The following is a 19,846-nucleotide window of genomic DNA, read 5'->3' as shown; positions in this document are numbered from 1 at the left end:
TCAAAAATAGTAAAATGCTCTCAGGTTAGAAAAGCAATTTTTCACACCTATACGAAACAACAATTTGACCATAAATAACCAGACAGAACATCAGATAACTGGGACGTAGACTCCTCTTATGGGGAGAAGACACATTTTAAATATTTGTATGACTCTCAATAACACACTGTTTTAAATAGCTGTTAATGTTCTGTGCATTTATTGTCATACTGCTTTATGCGGTTCATTGGATTTTTCCATTGTAAAGATGGAGATGTGAGTAAGAGGTTAATTGACTTGCACAAGATTTGATACGGGGACATGTGGCAAAATGGGAAAATGAATCAAAGCTTTCTATTACTCTAATGACTGCATTCATAATTTCCAGGCTGTTGTCCTAGACACTTGGCCACCATTTTTCTGTCATGAAATGTAGTTCGTTGCTACTAAAACTATTGCTCACTTAGTATAGCAAAGAACTATCGTGCTTGGACTTCTGAACATTCTAGAGAATGGCCAAAAAAGCAGAGAGCAGAAGATGGATTTTTAATTGATATAAATCACTCATGTGGCTACTGGTTGCTGCAGAAGTTTTAACCATTTTCCCCTTTGTAAATGATTGGTATTCCCGTGCTCTTTCAAGGTTTTGCAACTCCACACAATTATTGGAACAAACTCATAGATTGTAGAAGGATTGGGTTTACCTTGAACACAGAGCAACAAAACTATTAAACTTCTAAGGCCCACCACTGTATGTAATTTGTGTATAACATTCTGCAAAATATACATACCAGTTACGAATCTACAGTCAATTTTATTGTTAAATGTTGTATTTAAACTCCACAGCTGGACTTTCATCTTGAAAGAAGCCAGATAGCCCTGTGCATCTGGTTTAATCTTCCCTTAAGCCATATTATTTTAAAGGCACTCCTCCTTAGTATATCTTACACTTGAAAAATAAGGCTCATATTCCCTCTCATCTTCAGCAGCTGTGATCCCTCTGCAGATGTTGCTCTGTCAGACATTTCATTATGTGTGATAGAAAACATAGGTTCCTTTTGTCTGTCTGTTGCTGCTTTGTGGGTTTGATTTTCTTTTCCTTTATTTACTCCTTTGGCCATAGATGAGTCCTTCCTTAGTACTTCACTTTATTTCCTATTGCTGCTGCTTTGCCTTCTTTCTAAGTACAGAAACGATGGAGAACTTGCAACTGTGCAGAGCTGCCCAACAGAAGCCCATTGATTCCCCACCAAAGGGCTCTGTGGAAGCCATTCTACTTCAGCCTGAAAAGAAATCTTTGTCCCTGCAGCTGGTAGTGCCTTAAGATGCCGATAGTTGCCATATTTTTGGAAAATGTAGCAGTTTATCAGACTGTTTGACACGTCCCATTCAGCTGTATATTCTTGAGCATTCTCTAGTGTTTGCTTCCTCTTCTACATCAGTCTTATGAGTGTGAGGCTGGTCAGGAGCAGCCGGGCCTCATGGTGAGGTATGCTGGGCCAAAGTCATTTGGAGGCAAACGGTGAAGGAGGAGAAATCTGGAGTGCCGATGGTCATACTTGAAAATGGTAGTAATGGATTTAGCATTTGGGGCAGGAGGTATGGAATTTGTCATGCTGGCTTAGTATTTTCCTGGCTGTATTTCAGAACTGTTCAGATATTTTTAGTATGAAGTACAAGCAATGTTGTCTCAGTTGACCTTGGAGCACGACATTTGAACATGGCATTGGTTTGAATTGCTAATCATTAAAACGATAATTCATATTTTCTTATTACAAGAGGAACTAGAATTCTGGCCATGTTTTGCAGATGAGAAGTGAAGCAAACCAAAACCTGCCTTCTCTTGACTTGCAGTCCTTCATGATATTCATGTTTCTTAAACTACTGTCTTCATCTCTTCATACATCATTAAAAGTAGTTATGCCTAGCTTTGTTTTTGTCACTTGTCTTTTGGTCATTTGACAAGTATTATACCAAAATGACAGAAATTAATCCCAGGGTCTCACAGTGTTAAATGAGAAGCATAGAACAAAAGGATGGTTTCTGCTGCAAAAAAAATTTATGACCTTAATAGACGTTTATAGCTGTTATCTGGAAGGCAAGAAGTTGCTAACAGTATATTTATGCCAGCGATTTCTCCCTCTTTGCCTCTGTTCCCAGAGTAAAGTTTACCAGAAAGATCAAGCCTCTAAATGCCAAGTTCTGTTCAGCAGATAGAAGCAGTATCACCACATCAGGATATCAAATTAAGACATTTTAAGACACTAATGTACAATGAAGGAAGAAGGGTTAAATCAACCATAGTTATAGCTAAAAGTGTATGAAAGTTTGGATTCAAGTTTTCAAGTCCAAATTTATTTCAAGCTTAGTATCTTTTACTCCTAATGGTCTTTTTGAGTAGCTTTAATTTTTGGAGACTGTGTTCATTGAGTCTTACATTTGCCAACGTGAACAGGACCTCAGAGAAAATGAGAACCATTGTTAAGATGCATTTTACTGCCTCAGTGGTGCAGAAAAGCCTTTGGCTGAAAAAAGCATCAAGGTCTTGTTGACATTTTCTATCTATTAAATAAGCACAAACTCAAGTATCTGATGTAGATTCAAAGCAAATGGAAACACAGACACAGGAAGAAAAAGAAAAAGAAAAAGAAAAAGAAAAAGAAAAAGAAAAAGAAAAAGAAAAAGAAAAAGAAAAAGAAAAAGAAAAAAAAGAAAAAGAAAAAGAAAAAGAAAAAGAAAGAAGAAGAAAGAAAAAGAAGAAGAAGAAAAAAGAAAAAAACAGCCCTTCTGGCATGGTTTAAAGATTCACCAATCAGCACCAGAAGCTGAAACCAAGATGTGAATATAAACCTCTCTTTGACTGCCCTGGCAACTGAGAAGTCCACAACCAATTTCTAAATCACATGGCAGATCTCCCAATTAATGCCCAAAAGGCTGTTTCCTTGAAATCAGAGTCACGCTATAGTTCCTTTCATACATCGGAAGTGAGTAAATCAGTGAATAATGCAACCCCCTTCCTGTCTGCCAGAACTCTGCCAAACCAAGCACATGGGGCTGGGTTCAAGCAAACTGTTACTTGTTAAAGTAACGTAAAGGATTTGTGTTTTGGAGGGGTTAAAATTGCTCAGATAAAGGGAAAACTTACAGAAGATCCGCAGGTGCCTGCATGAATACTCCCCAGTCTCTCTGATGCGAGCTGGCAGGTCCCATAAAGCCACTCAGCCTTGAACAGGGAAGGGAAGGGAAGGAGGCAGAGAGTAAGAGCTCCAGCTGCGACTCCAAAGCCCCAGAAAGAGCCTCTAACCCAATTCCCTTCAAGTGCACAAGCCTCGCGAACTGCAGCATCTGTTTGCCACTGTATTCACCGAGTTCACAGGGCAAACAAAAGATCCATATCAAGCATGCATCCTTCCAGAGGGGGAAATCCTTCCTTCCTTCACCCATATATTTGCCTTTCTTTTCTTTCCGTTATTTTTTTTTTTTTCCAGGGGAGGTGAGGGAAAGGGGGGTTGTCACTAATTATTTTTTTTATAGTAATTAAGAGAGCTAACACCAGCTAGGCTAGAGTGAACGCAAACAAGACCCCTATAGGCAGCACAGTGCATTAATGTAAAATATGCCCAGACAACATAACTTGTCAGAGAGGATTATTTCTGCTTAGTGAATCTGCAGGGGCCCCTTTGCTCCACCACTCAGCGTCTGCCTAGAGAGAGAAAGAGTAGCCATTAGTGAGTAGCTACTGTGGCATTGATGTTTGAGCGCACTTCTGAACTGGCTTTTGTTGAGAATATCGGTGCAGAAAGCATGCGCTGTCCCAAATCCGCTGTTACTATGAGAAATGAGGAGCTGCTTTTAAGGTATGTTGTCTCCTTTGTTTTAACGCGTGCTTTCGAGTTGCCTGGGCCCGCTGCAACTATATCCGTGCTGGGTATTAAGTAGTTTCCCTATTTAAAGGAAAAGACAGGCATTGCTGCGTGCAGGGAGCGTTTCCATGAGTTAGAACCGCACATTTCATGTATGACGACAAATGTACGGAGAGGGCAAGGAGGGAAAATATAATATTTATGTATCTTTCTTTTTTTCTTTCTTTTTTTTTTTTTTTTTTCCCCTTAAATGAAAGGCGGTATTTCTTTTATCACCTCCTTTGCAATATTTCTGCCTGCCTCATTATTATGCACTGGGCATGGAATAAGCATGGAAAAAGCTCAGGGAGACTCCATATTAGAGCTAGTGCCCTAAATACCACTTTAATTTTCACTTACCCTATGTAAATAGTTATTAATGCTCTGCCTCGTCCTCTCCACTTGAAGATGTTTTAAAAATACATAGATACTTCTGCATGTGGGATTATACATATATTCTTTATGCTCCCAGGTTTAGCGGGGGGCCAGCACCGAGTTCTCTTTTCAGAGACACACACAAACACACACACACACACACACACACACACAGAATTATGCTGGAATTGGCACCCCGCTTTGAAAAATGTAGTCTTTTGTTTATTTGCTAGCAGACATCATAGCACTGAATACATCTTTTGGTCTGACAATGGGACAGCTGAACAATGGTGCTGTCAAACTAGCTTAATGTATGTCTGGCGATGGGGTGTTTTTGTTGTGTTTTTTCTTTCCTTTTCTCAGCCCCTTTTTCATTTCCCTTAATCTTTCTCTGTATGCAGTATAATATGAAGTCTATTGCCTAATTTGTGAAGGTTGTTTCATCTGAGATCCGCTGCTAGTAGTGCAGGGAGGGGGAGGTTTGCGTCTTACAATTATGTCCATGGCATTAAGTTGGAGATTTATTGGTATCATCCTCTCCTTTAACTGTGAAGAGAAAACTTATTGATTCTGAAAGCTTACAATACTGCTGTCAATCTGGCAAATGCATAGTTGCCAAATGTGCCCTTGCATGATTTTATGCCCGATCATATCAACTTTAACTGCTGTTTTGAAGATACTGCTTCTAATTTTGTTTAGGTAATGAAAATGCAATAAAAATGATAAATCAGATCTCAAAGTGGGAGCCTATGCTACTTTCCATTTTTATAATCCAGCTATTAGCATATGTTAGAATTTTTAAGGTCAGGCAGAATAATTTACCTGGATGATTCCTATTCATATCCCAAAATCTAACAAATTATTCATATGACATTTTGTGAATTATCTATCTATTTTGACAGCCATAGTTTAGGATCCGAACACTTAACAGTTTTTGTTTTGCATCTGGAAAAATGTTCACAGACATGATGCACTAGGAAAATAAACTGTTACAAAGCTCTTTAAAAATTTGGAGTCTTTACTTGAACAGCAGCCTGTGTCTTAAATGAAATGAATTGTCATCAGTCTCATGGAGTTTCTGAAGCTATGTAAAGCCTTTAAATAGTTTGCATCTTAAGTAAATGCATCACTTTCAGTTTAATTGTAGTCTTTACTTCCGAGAGAACAGGTAGATGGTTGTCAGTGTGGTTTATTTTTTGCTTGGATCAATTAATCTTAAGGGCTTTGTGATTATTTTTTTTTTTAATCTGGATCCTAGTGCATGATTTATACAGGGTCAGGACCCCTTAATTTAAAACAAAACAAAACAAAACAAAACATTAAAGATTTATTGGTACGGATCAAAACTTTCTAAGCATGTATTTTCAACAGCAGTGTTTTATGGGGAGACTCTGAGTGTTTGCTATGCTTCTTTGCATTTTTTCTATCGTTGTCTCATCTCCTTCCCTTGTGTGTTGAGATGGTATAAATCAATATGAAAGAGTTTACATGAATAATAAGGTAATATCGCATAAAATACGCCTGAAGCGTAGAGGTTATGGATTATCAGGTGGTGCCTGCATACTGTGTGCTGTGCATAAACATGAAGAGTGCACGGATTGTGTTTAGTACAACGGGACCATGCAGTAATTCACTTTCTTTGGAGAACTTCTTTGGAGCCAAACATTAACTAGTTCACAACTGCTCCCCACTGCCAGCACCGGGTGCGTTGTGTTTCACCAAGTTATCCGCCCGCAGTTTGTGCTCTCTGGCAGCTGATGCCCTTTGTGCCGGGAAGCCCGGTGAGCAGCTCGCTCCGCTGACATGGAAATTCCCCTTTGGTGACTGCCCAGAGTAGGGTGGGTGCCACATCTGTAGCAGACACCCAGAGACACCTGGGCAGCACACTCACCCTCCACTTACAAGGACTATTCAATACTAAAACTCTTTCCCAAGCGCTCTTCTCACAGGTGAGTTCATACTAAACTTTCAGTAGCTCCTCTGTTTTCAGATTAAATGCTGCATAAAATCCATAAAATGAAGATTTTTTACTTAGATTGCCAATTACTTTGTATTTTTCCAAAGGTGTTTTCTGACATTCCATTCATATCAAAGACTAATTTTTGAATTAGTCTGTGTGAATCCTGCTACCAAAAAAAAAAAAAAAAAAAAAAAAGTATGAATATTTACTGAAATACTGCTTTTTGAGCCATAACAATTATTATTAACATCAAAGAAAGTGAAGCAAATCTGTAACATATGCTATTTCTTAGCATGCCTGAACAAAATTGTTGGCTTTTGAGAGACTGTATAGGTTTAGAGCTCTCATGCTCTTAACATCACAGGTGTCCTCAACCTTACCTATGCTAAATCTCGCCCATTCACAAAGCAATGTGGTGCCTAGCAGTTGTCAAACTTGGCAACATCTGTTTCCATAACAGTGCTAAGAGAGCTAATACAGAGACTCTGCATGAGTTGTTATTTGTTCTTGCAATGACCAGGAGTAATGCCAAAAAGAAATACTGTCCTTGGTCATACCTGGTAGAGCAAGGTGCTAATGTGGGACTTGGCTTTCCATTCTGCCATGGGAAATGGAAGTGAAAGATATTTATTTATTAGCCTGGAATCTTTGCCTTTATTTTTTCAGGATTCACAAAGCACAATCTGTAACATCAACATGTTAATATTCTCTTTGTTAAATGAGAATAAAACTGAAGTGTTTCTGTTATCAAATTTAAGTATATAAGATTGCAAACTATACCGTTGGGGCTGAAAAACAAAGGAGGGCATTCAATTAATATTCATATCTAGAAGTTTTACTGCAAGTGTAGATTGTGCTTGAATACTTAAGAAGTCATTCAGAAGTGAATCAATACTAATTATTGTAATCAGGAGGGTTAATTAGCTGAAGATGCTGCTGATGGAAAGTTCACTGCTTACAGCCCTGAAAACACCTAAGTTGATGAAATCTGAAAGCAAGATGTCGAGGAGGACTTTGTATAGAAAGAAAGGCTTAGCTTTCCTTTGACAGTTGTTCCAAAGGGGAAGCGTGCCTTTTACTTTGTCTTTTGCATGATATTTATTTGGGGAATATTAGAAGATGCAACTAAATCTATCTTGATATTTTGTGGTAGTTTCTCATTAAATGCAAGTACCATTTTGGATAACCTGTACTGTCTCCACAGCATTCATTTGCAGATTACCATAAATTAATATGGATAATCCTATGCATTTGAAATCTTGTTCCAGCACTGTTATGGAAAGCAATTATTTTTATTTTCTTTGCCATTTATGTGCACGCATGGGGTCCTTCCATGTTCTGTATACATAAATTGCACATGCTCTCTGTCTAACATGCAGGTATACATCGGTGTGTATGTACACCACATGCACATGTGCACACAAGTTTAAACATTTGTTTATTGTGACTGTTTATTTCTATAATCCCCTTCCCCTAGAAGTTAGTTTTCATCTGCAAAAAATTATTCAACTACACATAATTCAGGGATGAGCTATTGAACAAGTAATTCATGAAATTTAAGTCAGATTATAAGGGATAAAAGCTGAAAACAAACAACAGAAGAAAACCATTATCTTTTCCCTTAATTAGAGCACTTGTGTTTCTTAAAGTGAGCGTTACTGAATTCAGGAACATCTAACTATACCAAATCATATCTCACAGATGAATTGTGGCAAGCTTTTTTCTCTTATGGTGGCTAGTTTTTGTGTTGTATTTTTTCCCTCTAGTTACATCTGCTAGGGTTATAACCAAGATGAATGTCTGGACATTTATCTGAGCACATTGTAAAAAAATAAAATAAAATCTCTCTCTTTCACACACACGCTCATGTAAACTCCCTGATGTGAAGTGATGTTTTTAAAAGAAAGAAATTCTGTTTCAAAACATATTCTTCTTCACTCTCTAATACATTAGAGATTATTATGTGCAGGTGCTGTTTGTCTTTGCAACTGCTTCCCTATGACTGTTTTACTGCTTCCAACACGTTTACTTGTATGTCAGCCATATAAAAGGGAACTGAAAATGGCAGCTGTTGAGAAAGCATGTCGCCATGCCTGGAATGACATGCATTATCAGGGCAGCAGGAGTTGCTGGCTCCACAGCCCATTCCGACTTGACCTGCTGAATGATTGGCTGCCTGGGATAGTGATGAATCGCTGGAGTTTATGAAACAGGACTGCTGGCATCCTCACAGAGGAAACAAAAGCTGGATTTTTCCTCTAACTCTCATGTCATGGCAAAAACACAGCTTTTCTGTTGTTGCTTTGCTTTTGTGTTACTTCACCCTGCAGCGGAAGCAAATGCAGCAATTAAACTCACTTTAATACTGGTCTTGGCAAGTTAATGCTGCGCTGAAGATTAACTCTCTTTCTGGGATGGATAAAGACAGTGAATGTCTAAGTAAGAATTTTCCCAAATTTAGGGTGAATCTTGATCTGGACCCTAATGTTTTCATCTCCCATTCCAGTCTTGAGACTTACATACCCTAAGTACTAATGAGCTCAAGCAGGATGCAGAATGGATTTTAGCTACTCTTACAACTTTATTCTCTCTGCTCTGCTAAGGAGCAGTGACCATTTCTTGGGCTAATATCAGACAGATGCATCTTCAGGTTTTCTCAACTAATGGCCAAATTAACATTGCTGGAAAGCATCGGCTCTCAAATTTGCACTCAGTGTCTAGGTGGTTCATGAAATTATATTATGCATTAAGACCACATTACTGGATTAGGCTCTTAAGAGTCAGTACTTGTAGGAAAAAACTGTGGTCTGTAAACCTGCACTGGTGCACCAAGAAAGACACAGTATGGATCACAAGCTGCCCTGTAAAACGCAGCCAAGTAAAAAATGATCCTTTTATTTCAATTAAAGCACCCAAAATTGTGTTTAGGAGTGGGATTACTTGCTTGTCTGTCCATGCAGCTAACTTGGTGCTGGTGTGCTAGCCTGTGTCTCTCATTCTGGTAGAATAAACTAATTTTAGGTCAATTCTCTGATTCAAAGGAATAGGATTACCAAAAAAATTGCTTAGGAAGTTTTAAATATTGCACTTATATGAAGATAATGCTTTCTGCTGTTACATTAGAGAGGGTTTTTCCTGAGTCTTACGCTTTGCTGCCTAAGCTTTTCTCCTCCAGTTCTAAAAAGCAATTTGCATGCTTGCATTCGCTATTAGACTTTTTCACCTTCCTCCAAATAATTCAGCAGTGGCTGCTGCTAGGCTCTGGATGCCATAGAGGCTGAATCGCTTCTGTTATTTAAGTCACATCCTTCTTGATGTCCCTGCAACGATTCTGAAACTGAGGAGGGCAAACTTTTACCGTACGGAAAGTGGTGGCATCAGGAACTGTTGCATGTGCCTTTGGGTGCACAAGGGGGAAACACTGTCCTTGCTTCCGAGTTCCCATGGCAGCAAATCAGCAGGTCATCTTTGAGAGCAGCCTTTGAGGATGCCAGACAACAGTCTGTCACGAGGAGGAAAACAGAGCAGAGGGCTGGAGGGGAAAAAATAACAGAAAATCTGAGAGGGAACGTGGGAATTTGCTATCCCTTTTAGACAAATAGAGGAGAGAAGAGAAAAGCAAGGGCATCCTGACGTGGATCATCTGGAAATTGAACCTTGCAAGTGTAGATAGCTGTGGATGATGCCATGGCTGTGCTATGGAGTGAATTTAAGATTCAAATCCTGCACCTGCTCTCCCTGGAAGCTGCAGGTCAGCATCTGAAGAATTGAAGACCTCTAGAAAAGAAACGGTGAATTATCAGAAAACTTACATTCTAAGAGACTCTATTTTCAACAATCTCTTGGTTTCGTTTTCTTTCTCTTCTGCCTAAAAAATTATCTATTTTCAGTTAAAATGCGAGGAAGAAGCTCACTCTAAAGCTTGAAAATTTGCCTGCATCATTTCAGCCCACATTTAATTTTAATGAGAGAGTTATATAACCTCCTTTAAAAATAACAAAACACTAACAGAACTGCATTGGCAACATCAGGTGTTCTGCAGAACTGCTCAGATGAATCATATGGAGATCTGCCTGTGAACGTCTGATGAACACACATTTAACTTAGTTAACCCCCACGCCTGAATGTAGCAATCCAAAGTGACCAAATTTTTTTCTGACGAGTTGTTTTCACAAAAGGATACCAAAATAGTTGCCAGCCTTAGGGCCTCATGGCTAATCATTTCTGTGCTATTTAATGGATTCAAAAGTTCCATATGAATTATTGTGACTATACAAAACAAACAAACAAAAAAACAAACAAAAAAAAGTGAAAATTTTATGTTAAAAACTGAGCTAGCTGGTTTTTAATGTCTTGCTTCAGAACGGGAAGCCAGCATTCCTATTTGTTGTACTGAGCCTGAAATCTCTGAAATTGTTAAGAGCATCCCATTAACAGGCAGCTCTGGGAGAAATAAACATTTGACTTTATAAATGTTCCTTTGGGAGAGAGAACTCAGGGAAAAAGAAATCAGAATCGGTGATTGTGAACCTGTTAAACAACTTGGTTTGGACTCAGTCTTTGACTTCAGAATGTCCCCAAGCAACTGGTTGCTGGAAGATAGAAAGGATGACAGTACACTTGCCCTACTCATTCTCTATCTCTGCGCATCCATTACAAGCTATTATCAGTGACAGGGCATGGACTAGGTGGACCTTCTGATCTGACCTATGTGACAATCCTCACAATGCAGGTTTAGGGAAAAAATAAAAATACAAACAGGCAGGGTGCAGTTTTCTGCACGTCCAAATGCATTACAGTTGCTGTAGGAGCCTTTTCTTTCTTCCCTTCATGTCTGATTTAATGGATTCTGTCTGCAGGAAATAACAATGTCAAACAAAGCTAGTTACTTTACATATTATCAGAGTGATTGTTTGTTATTTCTGAGGACCAAGATGTATGCCAGGCACTTCACTAACAAATGAAAAAAGACCTTAAAGATGTTGCAAATTGAGTGTAAGGCGAGGGCCAATTGTTGGCAGTAAAAAGGAAAGAAAAACACGTGGCAGCAGTGAATGGAAAGGAAGACAGAGATGAAGATCCTGCAGTTACTCAAAGGTGCATGACAGAAGATTAATTTAGATCCTGTAATAAACCCCACAAATTTGTTTTCATTTGTTTTTTTAAAAAAAAGTCTACTTCTGGCTTCTTGTCTCTTTCAGTGTCCCTTATCCATCCTCTTGCCATGCTGCTGTCATATCGTAATTTTACAATTGCCTTTGCCCATTGCTTTGGGAATTGCTTCCCTTAGCACTAACTCCAGATCCAGCACTTACCTGTACCCAGCCCATACACCCTCTTCCACTGTCTCTCCCACAACAGCCAGCCTCCAAGCTGGACAAAAACCTTCAGGAATCTCAAATTGATAATAAAATGGGGGAGTTTTTATTGTCTCCTAGTAGTTGTCACAGTGACTTCGCACTAAGATATGTTTGATTATGGTGGGCTTTTCCCCTGCCCAGTGAAGGCATTTGTGAGAATGGAGTTTCACACATATGAGCACCCATCTTGTCTTACAAGCTTATGCTTCTTCGCCTGAAGATACTACAAAAGCCAAATCCAATCATATGAAGTCTCCATTATAGGTTGCTCTTCTAGAGTTGTATGGAAATGTGGGTTCTTTTTGCTAAAGTACCCATTATTTAGAAGGAAATCAGATTTGCCCAGAGCATGCAGAACCCTTTTTACTTTACTGGTGGGGTTGCAGTTGGTGCTGGAATCAGTGAGTGGCAATACAGTTCATAAAATATAAAATAAAATTTAAAAAAAAAAAAAAAAAAAAAAAAAAAAAAGAGGAAAAGGGGAAAAGGAAACAGGAAAAAGAAAAAGAAAAAAAAGGATAAAGAAAAAGTCAATGCCTGTTGCCAAGTTTGTGAGAGGACTGGGTTGGTCCTGTGTACCTACGCACAAGGCACTATACAAAGGCAACACTTACAGATCAAAAGCCATGCTCTTCAGTAGGGTTGTAAACAAAACAACAGGAAGGTGACTCTGGGTCCTAGATATTTAGATTGCTACGGAGAGCCCAACTGGAACACATGATGGCCAGATGCTCAGCAGGATTTGACTCCATTAGTCATAAGTGACCGTCCCAAGTATTTGAATGCTGTTAGCAAAGTTGGGTGTTCCTCCAAAGCTTTGTAAAAGCCCTCAGTAGCCTTGAGTGTCCACCTCATGCCACAACACCTTGCCTAATTGTTTCACGAAGATTGAGTTATTACCTGCGAAATGGAATAAAGGCCTCATACCCAGAGTTTGATAAAATCACCCCTACAGTGTATAAAATAGAAAGGAAAAAAAAAAAATGAGTAGGAAGTTTTACTATAGCAACCAAGTTTACATAATATCAGTATGCTTCAAGTGAAAGCTCTAGAAATGCTTAATTTGAGGTACCTTTTTCCAGGGCTAATTTTAAATGAGGTTTATTTCTGAAAATTACTGATTAGCTGCTACTGAGTAGCCCATTGGTTCCTCCTCAATAGCAACTAAGATTTCAGTACTCAAAATTCATTGATCAGTTCTAGCTAATAATTTAATTTTCTTTCAAAAGCTTTTGGTTGTGTGCAAACTGTTCTGTATCTCAAAGCATGATGAAGGGACATATGTTATGTGGGGTTTTTTTGTTTTAGGAGAAATCATAAAGCAAATAAAAATTCCTTACTCAAAGTTTAAAGGTTTGTAAAGCAAAACTTTATTCCAATGTCAAACCTAACTGTTAAAGATGGACTTGTTACAAATAATCAAAGTACTTGCAAAGGGTAAAATTGTACAGAATTGGGTCCATTACGTTGGCTGCTCAAGGAATTTTACTGCTTTCCACATTAATTGCTTACTGCTTTCACACAATTATGCAGCTCTGCACAGATGCTTTGTTCAATTCGTGCTTGTGTGCTTTGCTTTTCTTTCCACTGCCTTTCTTGAACCTCCAGAAGTGAAGCCCATAGATTTTCTGGTCACTGATAGACAGGCATGCTCATTTCCTACCACAAAAACAAGATGCTCTATTTTCCTCTATTAGCCATGCTACTCTTTCCCAGCTCATGGCTTACCCAGGAGGTGTTTCTTTCTGATAGATAGCAAACACCTGATTTGCATTGGTACTGGTACTGGCACTGGTACTATCTGGACGAGATTTCCTTTTCCACTTGCATTAGTGCAAGATCGTGAGTGATTCCACCAGAGTCACTTGAGCCTGTTCTGAATTTGCACCACCACTGCTGAGATCTGATTCTGCCTCCTCTCCTAAAAACTTGCTTTGATGCCAGAGATAAGCTGAATCCAGAGCATGTTCATTGGCTTAGGGGAGAGTAAAGCAGAGGATTTGAACTCTCTTCGTGCTGCCTTGCAGGCTTGGTGGAGTGTGAAGTCACTCGGAAACTTTCCCTTGAAGTGATTCCAAAGGTAGCATTTCCTTGGTGCAACACTGGGGGGCAAGTTGATTAAAAGAATGGCAATTAAGGAATGAGTGAGAAGCAGGATTTGGAGAGGTGAGCACTACGCTGAATTTGGCTGTGGTACACGGAAGGCAAAGGATGAGAATGGTGGCGGTGATGTCAGAGTGAAATCATATATTGAGTGATCCGACAAGTCCTTTGTCTTTCTCCAGCCCTACCTCTATTGCGTGGGTTTCTTTTTGAAGAGGTGTTCATTTTCAAAGGCTGAATTGTTTGGAGAATTGCATCTAACATTATCAGTTTGAAAAGCCTTTTAAATGGTGACTAATCTGCAAATGGGAGGTAGAACTGCTCCATCTGCTTTGTTAGGTGCATGGAGAAACTGAGGCACTGAGAGTGCAACCGTGGAACAGATGGGGTCTGGGCCTCTGAAATGAGGGCACGTTGGGGAAGAGGCATTTGTAGCTGGAATGGAGTTAAATTCCCCAAACTGCTGATTCCAAATTCCAGGTTCCTTCCTTAAAACGGCCATATGCTCCACAAGCTGAAAATGCTTAATATCAGTGGACAATGGTTGCACAGCAATAATGAAGCTCCTCTAAGCTCTTGTTTACCTCTATTGTCTGATACATACTGTGAAAATTAGTGCAGCTTCATTTGCTATTACCCCTCTTCATTTCTCTCTGTACTGTAGTAACAGACCAAAGCTTCAATTTTTTTTACCTCAGCAGTGTTCCTTCATTTTTAATAAAAGTTGCTATTTTGCACACTAGTGCCCATCAGGAATGTGGTAATACCGTTACAGATAACAGAGCCAACGTGCAGATTCTTCTTGTTGATTTATTTTATTTCTCCATATTTGAGACTTAATTCATACATACGCACTATATAATTTATGTTTGAGAGCCATATGATCTGAATGCAGTTTCTTCCTATAAGCTTTCCTTGAGTCTTATCTCAGTATCTTTTATAGGCTGGGTTTCTTTTTGCATTTGACCCTGTTCCTGCCTCTAACTTTTAAATGGCAAAAGCAAATGTGCTTTGAAAAGTGTGTTACACTGTAGTTGTTAAATAAAGCAATAACCTATGCACTTGTAATGCTTTCTCTATGACCTACTTACATACTACTTCACCCTCCTTATAGTATGATTAAAAGCTGCTTTGAATCCACTATTCCCTCAAGGGATTTGAGGCTAGAATTTAACAAACTGCTGAGAAGGCTTAAGTCAGTAAGAGGGCTTCCCTACAGCTTCTTCCAGCTAATTCACATGTAATTAAAAGGAAAATAAATATTTCAAAAGAACATACGTTCTAATGAAGCATTTTTAAGCACTTACACCTTGTGAAATGGGGTGGATTTATAAAGAACTCACTATCTCATGGTCAGATTTCTAACAAAATCATTTGTGATGCTTCTCTGCTCCCCATCCTTTCTATCCTATGACTTTTCAGCCAGCAGCGGTGGGAATGCAGACCTTGAAAGTGGCTGGGGAGAGTGACGTCTCTCAGATGTAGCACCAGCAAAGCGATGGAGAGGTACGGATCCAGCCACACGGGGTGAAGGGAGGGTGGAGACTTCTTACAGGAATATCTTCATCCTCACAGAGCTGTCTGCATTTCTCCCCAGCTAAAACCTGCCTCTTCTGCAGTGGCAAGATTTTGAAATTGAAAGTTAATCCAACTCTGCTCTGGGCTGGATTAACCACCATGGAGGCCTCAGATCAAAACCCAGGTGGCTGCATCCAGCTGGAGAGAGCTGTGCTGGTTTCTCCTTTTATTTCCACTTTGCACTTATTTTTTTATCCTCTCTTTAGGCCCACGCTCTGGCGGATGGCTGGCGGAGAGGAATTGCGATCAATGGAGTAAAGGAGAGGCATAGCTTTGCTTTGCGTTTCTCTACAGAGATGTTTAGGTGCCACGGTGCTGAGGACAGTATGCAAACATATAGAACAGAGCAGATTAATAACACCATAGATATCTGTGCAGGACTGCAGCTGTCCTACGGGGATTACGCTGAGGGCCAAGCAAACCTTTTCTTTCTTTAGACTTGCAAAGTAGGCAAAAATTTTAGCAGCCTGAGGGTTTTTTCTTCCTTTTTAACTATTTAAAATGGAAAAGTACCTTGAAGAGTGCAATAAACCGGACTCTGAAAACTCGCCTAGTCTGTATTTTTATCATCAAATCGATGGTGGTCAAAATTTAACTAAAACTTGGTGCGATTTATAGCATACTCATGCATTGGCTTGCCTTAATTTTATTCTGAAATACTACTCGAAAAGTTTAAGTGTAGTAGTGCTTAATCAGTGTTTGTTGCTTTTTTTGAGTGCTGATTATCTGGAACAAATAGAATTATGAAACGTGGAGAGAGATTCAGAATGAGAAGCAAATACAATGCAGATAAACATTTTGTCTGTCTAGACTGCTCAGATCTTTCAGTAATCTTTGCAAATATGTTAATATTCTTTCGCCTGGAGCTGCTATGTACTGAAGCAAGGAGGTTTTGGGAGAGGCAGAGGAAAATTTATACAGATTTTCAGGGGGCGGAAGCGTGGGGGGGGGGGGGGGGGGAGGGGAGGGAAGGGAAGGGGGGTTGCTTCTCCTGTCTGTATGTGTAGAGTTTGGTGTACATCTTAGCGATGCCACTTCTGTGCCTTTGCTGTGGACAGCCCTCAGTGCAGCATGACTGGGAAGGGGCTTCTGGTGTGTTACAGATGTGAGGGTTTGCTGTGTAAAATCCATTGGTACCTGCCAAAATCCTGTTTTTTGATCAGGTGGGGCTCATTGCCACAGCATCACCTCACGAAGCAGTGGCCCCAGTTTGGGCGCTGAGGTCTGAACCGTTTGGGTGGGCAGAGCCCACCGATATATCCATCCCCTGTGCCCTCTGCGCCGTGAGACGTCTGCACCTTCCTACCCCACACATCCCCCCCGTGACAAGAGTGGGGAGGAGGAGGGGGCAAACCGACAGCTCGAGGTTTTTTAGGCACTCAGGATGAGGGTTTCCCCTCAGTGCCATCTGCAGCTCCAGCAGGGCAAGGCTTGGCGAGACCTCCGTGCCCGAGGAAGGGGCAGTCGGCGGAGGCCCCGCTCGCAGCCTCAAAGTTTGCGCGGTGCTCGGCGAGGCTCGCGCTCTCCGCTCGTAAGCCGGGCGCGGCGGCGGGACTCCCGTTAGGCCTCTGCCCGGAGCGGCGGGGCCCGCCGGGGGCTCAGGGGTTAACGGAGAGCTGCAGCGGGGAGGTGGCTCCGCCTCCCCGCTCAGCACCTGGCGCTTCACCGACAGTTGCCTCAGCAGTCGATTTCGGAGGGGATTGGCGGAAAAACCAAGAGGGGGAGAGAAATGTGACAACTGCCGGGGCTGGCGGCTGCTGCGGGGAGGCCTCCGCACCTGTGCCTGCCTCTCCGCCGCCCGGCGCAGTTGTGGGATCCGGCGAGCCCCGCCACATCCTCCCTGCAGACCGCCGCCGCGCCCGGAGCGCAGCATGACTTCTTCGTTCAAGCTGGATTTCCTTCCGGAGATGATGGTCGACGGCCGCTTGCTGGTCTCTGATAGAATGTAAGTGGCACTGGGGCTTCTTCCCTCCTCCCTGCCAACCCAGCCGAGTGCCTCGCAGTTGCTTTGTGCTCCCCAGAGGGCCGGGCAAGGGAACGCTGGGCGCCGTTGGTGCCAAGGGGGGGAAACGTGAGCGTCGCTGCGCTCGGGCTGCGTGCTGTGGAACCGAACCCCGCTCCTCGAAGCCCGGTCCCGCTTCGCACGTCCTGATGGAGCAGCAGCTGCAGCTGCGAGCGCATGGGACTGAGAGCAGGCAGAAAGCAGGGCTCTTTTCTTCTTCTCTCCCTCTGTATTTCTTAAGTTCCGCCAGCTGTCTGGTGCAGGCAGCGCTAATTAGCACGAGGCTGTGCTTTACGTGCAGTTGGAGCGGTGATAAGGTTTATCAGGAGGTGCCGAACGCTGGAATTTCAGGCAGAGAAGCGTTTCCTAGTCTCCTGTCTCTGCTCCATTAATCTCGATCTGAAAGTTTCTGTGATCATCCTCTTGGGCTTTGCCAATTGACAGGAATTTTCAGGTAACCTCAGCCTCGTTGGGGGGGAAAAACCAAAAGCTAGGAAAAGGGGGAACGCCGAAAGATACAAACGCTGAGCGCTGTGCTGCGTTTGTACCGTTTCTAGAATGCCTTTTATTTTGTTGCTTTTTCTTTCTTTCATCAGGATGACAGTTGTGGTTTGAGTTGCAGGAGAGTGAAGCGAGAGGCTTTGGCATTGAGTCTGCACTGGAGCTATTCTGGTTGAAGCAGCGCTTAAGTTACAAATGTAAATAAACCCGGGCGTGCTGCAGACTGTCACCTGCGATTTGCACAAATCGGGTTGTCTGCTGTGCCCCCATCCAAGACGATTTTGACTTTTGTTACCTCTTTTACTGGCAACAAACTTTCTGCTCAGGTGGTATGCTTCCTTTCCTGTCTGAGCAAAGGCATTCGGCAGTAGGCAGTTGTTCAGGCAGCTGGGATTTAATAAGTGTGATAGAGAAGGAGCAGGGGCAGAACCTCCTTCGTGTGAACGACTGTACAGTTTTTTAGTCTTCAGAGGACAACAGAGTGTGTAAATGCTGCCTGTTTCCTCTGGTTAGTGATCTTAATTCAAATGAGTTCTCTGTTGTTTTTGCTCTCTCCTTCCCTTTAAGGTCTGCCTTCTTATTGGTATCGGTCAGCTAGGCTGAGTTGAAAAAGGTGCTGTATTTCTCTCCTTTTGCATAAAAATAACATAGGGTTTGACTGATGGGGCACAAAGTTGCACTGAACGTTCAGTTCGCTTGCTTTCCAGCTCTCTGTAGGGTCTTGCCACAGCCACACTTTCCCTTGTCTTCACTGTCTCTGCTTTGATTAGACTTTCTACCTGCTGTCCTTCCGGGCAATGAGAAAAGCTGCCTCTAACAAACATCTGCAGGCTCAGAGGCATTATTAACTGCATCTGATGATGCCACGTTATTACTTGGGCTTATATAACTTTATCTCTAACTTGCCCCTCAAGGGGGGAGTACCATGTCAGACTCTTGGTTCTGCACACTGTCTGTGTCTGGGAGACATCCATGGTGTATTTTAACACAGTTTGAAACACGGTCGGTGTTCATCAGGCGCAAGTCTACATGTATGTCCAAAGAGACAAAAATGACTAGATATGTCAGGTTTGAAGCACATCTGTAAATACTGGGGTGGGACAATGAAACTGAGGGGGAATTGCTCCCACACACACGCATTATTTTTTTTTGTAGAATTTGATGCTGGTCCCTCTTATTTGTTGCGGAGAGCACTTTTCTTGAAGAAAAAAAACTTCCTGCATCTTTAGTGGTTGTGTTGTGTTGTTCTGGAAATGCTGCCTCCTTGTATTAGCCAAGCTTGCTTTGCTGCCAGTCGAAGTAATTGTGGAGATTGTATGATTTCAAGGGATCATGTGTCATGCATACAAATTAATGTTGAGAGTAAATCCTTGTTAACTAAGAGAGCGTCCATCCTGAAAAAATCTTGAAAATAAATGCTCTCAGTGGAGGCTTTCCAATGCCACCTTTCTAAAACTGTGTAATTTGCTGTTTAAACTGTTATTTCGTCCTTCTAGCAATGTGCATTTATGTGCCAGTCCCCAGCTCTCTGGACTAATCAGTGCTGAAGAGAATGCAGTTTGATTACGCATTAAGGGTCAGGGGCATATTCACACCTTGCCCTTTGGCTGGCCCACCCCAGATGTGCATTGAGACACCAGCAGCGTGCTGTGCTGTGACAGTACAGCGCAGAGCATACTTGAAGTTATGATGCAGCACAAAACTTTTAACCTCGCCATCTGGTCTAGCCATTGAGTATAGCTTCGTTCAGTCTTTAGCAGAAAGGAATTTCCTATTTTAGAGTGAGGCAATTAGCGAGATGCATGTAAAAATCTCTTCTGTTTCGCAGTGAAAATTTGCAGAATAGGATTTTATTTTTTTTTTATGCCACTGGAAAATCAGGAATTGGTGCCATGCAGTATCACTTACACTTCACATTGTTTACACATTCAAAGGTTCTTTGTAAAAGGGGTTATTTTCAGTATTATATGTTCTTTCAACATGCAGTAGGGAAGGAGAATTTTCATTTTTCATATCTATTTTGAAAATCCAATGCTAGCTTGGTAGTGAAAATACTCTTACCTCTCTCAAATTAATTCCTCTCAAA

The 19,846-nt window shown here is 41.3% G+C and overlaps 1 protein-coding gene and 3 long non-coding RNA genes across 12 annotated transcripts in view; 3 read left to right on the top strand and 1 right to left on the bottom strand.

Moving 5' to 3' along the window:
- The window catches only part of LOC128079751 (uncharacterized), a 30,649-nt gene extending 27,342 nt beyond the window's left edge, over positions 1 to 3,307 (bottom strand). The window contains exon 1 of the long non-coding RNA XR_008206308.1: positions 3,125 to 3,307. This is a non-coding gene — a long non-coding RNA (uncharacterized LOC128079751). The remainder of the gene's footprint in view (positions 1 to 3,124) is intronic.
- CELF2 (CUGBP Elav-like family member 2) overlaps positions 1 to 19,846 on the top strand; it is a 555,355-nt gene that overhangs the window by 298,640 nt on the left and 236,869 nt on the right. For 3 of the 9 annotated variants that reach the window (XM_052681212.1, XM_052681210.1, XM_052681211.1), the window contains exon 1: positions 3,274 to 3,836. The exons of 2 other annotated variants lie outside the window; for them this stretch is intronic. In XM_052681212.1, coding sequence (XP_052537172.1) covers positions 3,730 to 3,836 — 107 coding nt within the window. In that variant the 5' untranslated portion in view covers positions 3,274 to 3,729. Of the gene's footprint in view, positions 1 to 3,273; positions 3,837 to 5,664; positions 6,206 to 16,686; positions 17,203 to 19,846 lie in introns of those variants that run through there. 4 more of the 9 variants (XM_052681214.1, XM_052681215.1, XM_052681224.1 and 1 more) reach the window with 3 other exon arrangements.
- LOC128079750 (uncharacterized) lies at positions 6,214 to 15,802 on the top strand. The gene is made up of 2 exons (XR_008206307.1): positions 6,214 to 15,381; positions 15,464 to 15,802. It is a non-coding gene; the product is annotated as an uncharacterized LOC128079750 (long non-coding RNA).
- On the top strand, positions 17,288 to 19,215 carry LOC128079747 (uncharacterized). The gene is made up of 2 exons (XR_008206304.1): positions 17,288 to 17,713; positions 17,856 to 19,215. It is a non-coding gene; the product is annotated as an uncharacterized LOC128079747 (long non-coding RNA).

The sequence above is a fragment of the Tympanuchus pallidicinctus genome, unplaced genomic scaffold (assembly GCF_026119805.1).
Source record: "Tympanuchus pallidicinctus isolate F22 unplaced genomic scaffold, pur_lepc_1.0 scaffold19, whole genome shotgun sequence".
Classification (NCBI taxonomy): domain Eukaryota; kingdom Metazoa; phylum Chordata; class Aves; order Galliformes; family Phasianidae; genus Tympanuchus; species Tympanuchus pallidicinctus.
Note: the sequence above shows the minus strand (reverse complement) of the source record. Positions and strands in the feature narration are given on the sequence as shown.